Below are 3,027 nucleotides of genomic sequence, written 5' to 3' on the forward strand. Positions count from 1 at the left end.
GCTTTATTATATTTTTTATTATATAAATAGTCAATGAGATTCATCAGGTTGCTACTATAAAAAGCTGAAAATTATAATATTCGTAAGAGGATGTTACTCATACAAATTTGTATATACTACTTTAAAAACATATTTTTCTTTATTTATCGCCGTCCTACACTTCATCTTATTTTAATTATAAGAACTTGTTGTATTAAAATAATTAACTTCCTTGTAATTTTATGAGAAGATACCAAACAAATAACAGAGTAACGAAGCATGCGCATCATAAAGATCAATATATTATTAAAACCATACAACCCATTAATATACAAACCATGTACTGTGCTAGCACATAGATAGCTTATATGCTACCTAGATAGCTTATAAATACATTAATATAAAATCCTAATATGCAAACCATACACAACTAGACTTAATTACACAATATATACATAAATTCAAATAATTTATTCACACATAGATCACATGTTCCTAATAGAATCTACACTGCAGCAGAAGCATTTTGCATGCATATTGACTTCAATCTTTAATATTTGTTTTATCCTTCTTCTTTTTTCCCAAATCAATGGAAACCATTCTCCTTCACCTCTTTCCCAGCTTTCTCATCACTCTTTGCCTCTTCCACTGCTAACTGTTCCTGCTCCTTTTCCTTCTCTTCCTTCAACCTAGCTTCTTCTTCTTCCTCAGCCTTCTTTTCTGCATCTTCTTCAGCCTTCTTCTTTGCCTTCTTAAGGGATTCAATCAACTTCTTCAAGCACGTCTCCACATTATCACTCTTCGACTTAGGCATCATGTTCTCAGCAACATCAGCAGGTGTTATCTTGGTCTCTTCCAATAACCCCTCAACAACAGAAAACAAACGATGATCATCAACATCCAAATAATTCTTGGCAAGAACCTTAAAAGCCTCATAGCCACAATAAGATAGCTCTATTTTCTTGTCCATTCTTCCACTTCTGATGAGAGCAGGATCAAGCTTTTCCACATGGTTTGTAGTGAAAATAATGATCCTTTCTCCTGCACAGCCTGACCAAATCCCATCAATGCAATTCAACAAACCCGACAATGTCACCTTACTCTCCTTGCTATCTTCTTCCTCGGCCTTCTTTATAGTATCCTTCACATCCCCACTCTTTTCCTTCTCCTTTTTCACCGCTCTCTTCCCAGTAAGATCAAGAGAGCAATCAATATCTTCAATCACAATGATAGACTTACTGGTTGTCTCAATCAGCAGTGTCCTTAACTGCGTGTTATCCTTCACTGCTGTCAACTCAAGATCATACACATCATAGTACATGAAATTAGCCATGGCAGCAATCATGGTAGATTTTCCGGTCCCTGGAGGACCATACAGCAAATAGCCACGCTTCCAAGCCTTCCCTATCTTGTCATAATACTCCTTTCCATTCTTGAACGTGAGAAGATCATCTATAATCTCTTCCTTCACTGTTTTCTCCATGGCAAGGGTTTCAAACCTCGCAGGGTGCTCAAACACAAGGTGGCTCCACTTGGATTTTCTATACCCTCCCCAACCGGTGTAACAACTGTTGGTGAACAGCTTCAGTTGCCGATTCTTCAGTTTGATCGATTTGCCTTGCTCCAACACGTGGGGGATGTAAGTGCGTGAGATGATGTCTCTGTGGCGCTTGTGAAAGGTGAGGGTGTAGAACCTCTTCTCATCAGAACTAGGGTAAAACGAAAAGGACTGCGTTTTGAGCATGGTTTTGTGAGAACCCCACCAGAGCTTCACCCCTTGGAAAGTCTCAGTGATTTGTTCGTTGTCGTCCATGGAAAGAAGAAAGGGGCTGTTGCTGTTGTTGGCGGGTTCAGCTTTGAGTTTTCTGGCTCCCTGAGAAGAGGTTTCGACGAGGTAGGTTTGGATGGCCGTGAAAAGCTCACTGTGTTTGAGACGTTCGCCTGAGAATTCAGGGAACGTGATTTGGATATAAGGAGAAAGAAAACCTATTAGTTTATGAGCGTATATTTGAACATAAGAACGGATATGGGCTGGGATGAACTTGTCAAACACAGTGTATGCTATCATAACTGTTGCAGTGAATGACCCTAACATAGTCCACTCTGAACCCATTGCTATAATCTGGTTTTTCTCAGAAGTTTTTGGCTTATTTTTTCGTGTTTAGATCGATGGAATTGTGTATTTATAGGGAGGAAGATGTACATAGAAACACGGTAATTAACTGAACAAAGTAAAATATAAACCAAAATTTCAAATAACAATTATTAAATAGAAATATAAAAAGGGATTTTCCTAGTGGGAACACTTCATTTTCGTGGAAATACCTAGTATACTTTTTTGAGTGTTACGTAATATTTTTGTTTGTCTTTATGTGTAACTTTTTGGTATTTGTAGTAAGTATCAGGCAGCCATTTCTGACCTTTCTTGGACCTCAGATTTTATTTGTCCCACTTTACACCGTAATGCCTGCATTAAATATCAGAAAATGTTATTCAAAATTTCAAAACTCTTTATGATAATGATTTTACAGACAGTGGCAAGGCCTGAGAATATAGCTGAGGGGACCATTTTGGGAGCCCTCCAGTTATTTTTCCTGGTTGGATTTCTGTTTTGGGTTTCTAGAATTTTGTCCTCAGTCATAGCATTTGTGTATGTAGTTTTGCTGGTATAAGAAGTAATATTGGTTTTTCACTCCACAAGAATCCTGATCCTATGAATATTTGTTATATTTGATTTGATGTATATAAAAGTTATTCGTGTTGTTTTGTATCATGTGTTGGGAGAGTGCGTTTAGGAATGATCTTGGTGTTCTTTAGCTATGAAACTATAGGCTCGCATACTTATGTTAAATAACGTATCAAACACATATATTTGATATCGACACCGTAAGTTTGTAGTGGAACGTATTCCATTTAAAAAATATTTATTAAATTTCTAATAATTTTAGCATAATTTTAATACAATTTTAAAAAAAAATATATTAATTTTTCTAAAACTCAAATTTAATTGTATAAAATTTCATTATGATGGTAAAAATAAGGAACAAA

The 3,027-nt window shown here is 36.2% G+C and overlaps 1 protein-coding gene across 1 annotated transcript; it reads right to left on the reverse strand.

The window, feature by feature from the left end:
• Positions 1-265: 265 nt before the first annotated feature.
• Positions 266-2,186, reverse strand: LOC137826630 (AAA-ATPase ASD, mitochondrial). The gene has a single exon (XM_068632682.2). The coding sequence runs from the start codon at positions 2,090-2,092 to the stop codon at positions 566-568; it is 1,527 nt and encodes a 508-aa protein (XP_068488783.1). The 5' UTR covers positions 2,093-2,186; the 3' UTR covers positions 266-565.
• Positions 2,187-3,027: the final 841 nt, after the last annotated feature.

Source organism: Phaseolus vulgaris, chromosome 8, assembly GCF_051622355.1.
Source record: "Phaseolus vulgaris cultivar YP4 chromosome 8, ASM5162235v1, whole genome shotgun sequence".
Classification (NCBI taxonomy): domain Eukaryota; kingdom Viridiplantae; phylum Streptophyta; class Magnoliopsida; order Fabales; family Fabaceae; genus Phaseolus; species Phaseolus vulgaris.

Coding starts and splice junctions, on each gene's coding strand:
- LOC137826630 (XM_068632682.2), bottom strand. CDS start 2,092: ATGGGTTCAGAGTGGACTATGTTAGGGTCATTCACTGCAACAGTTATG.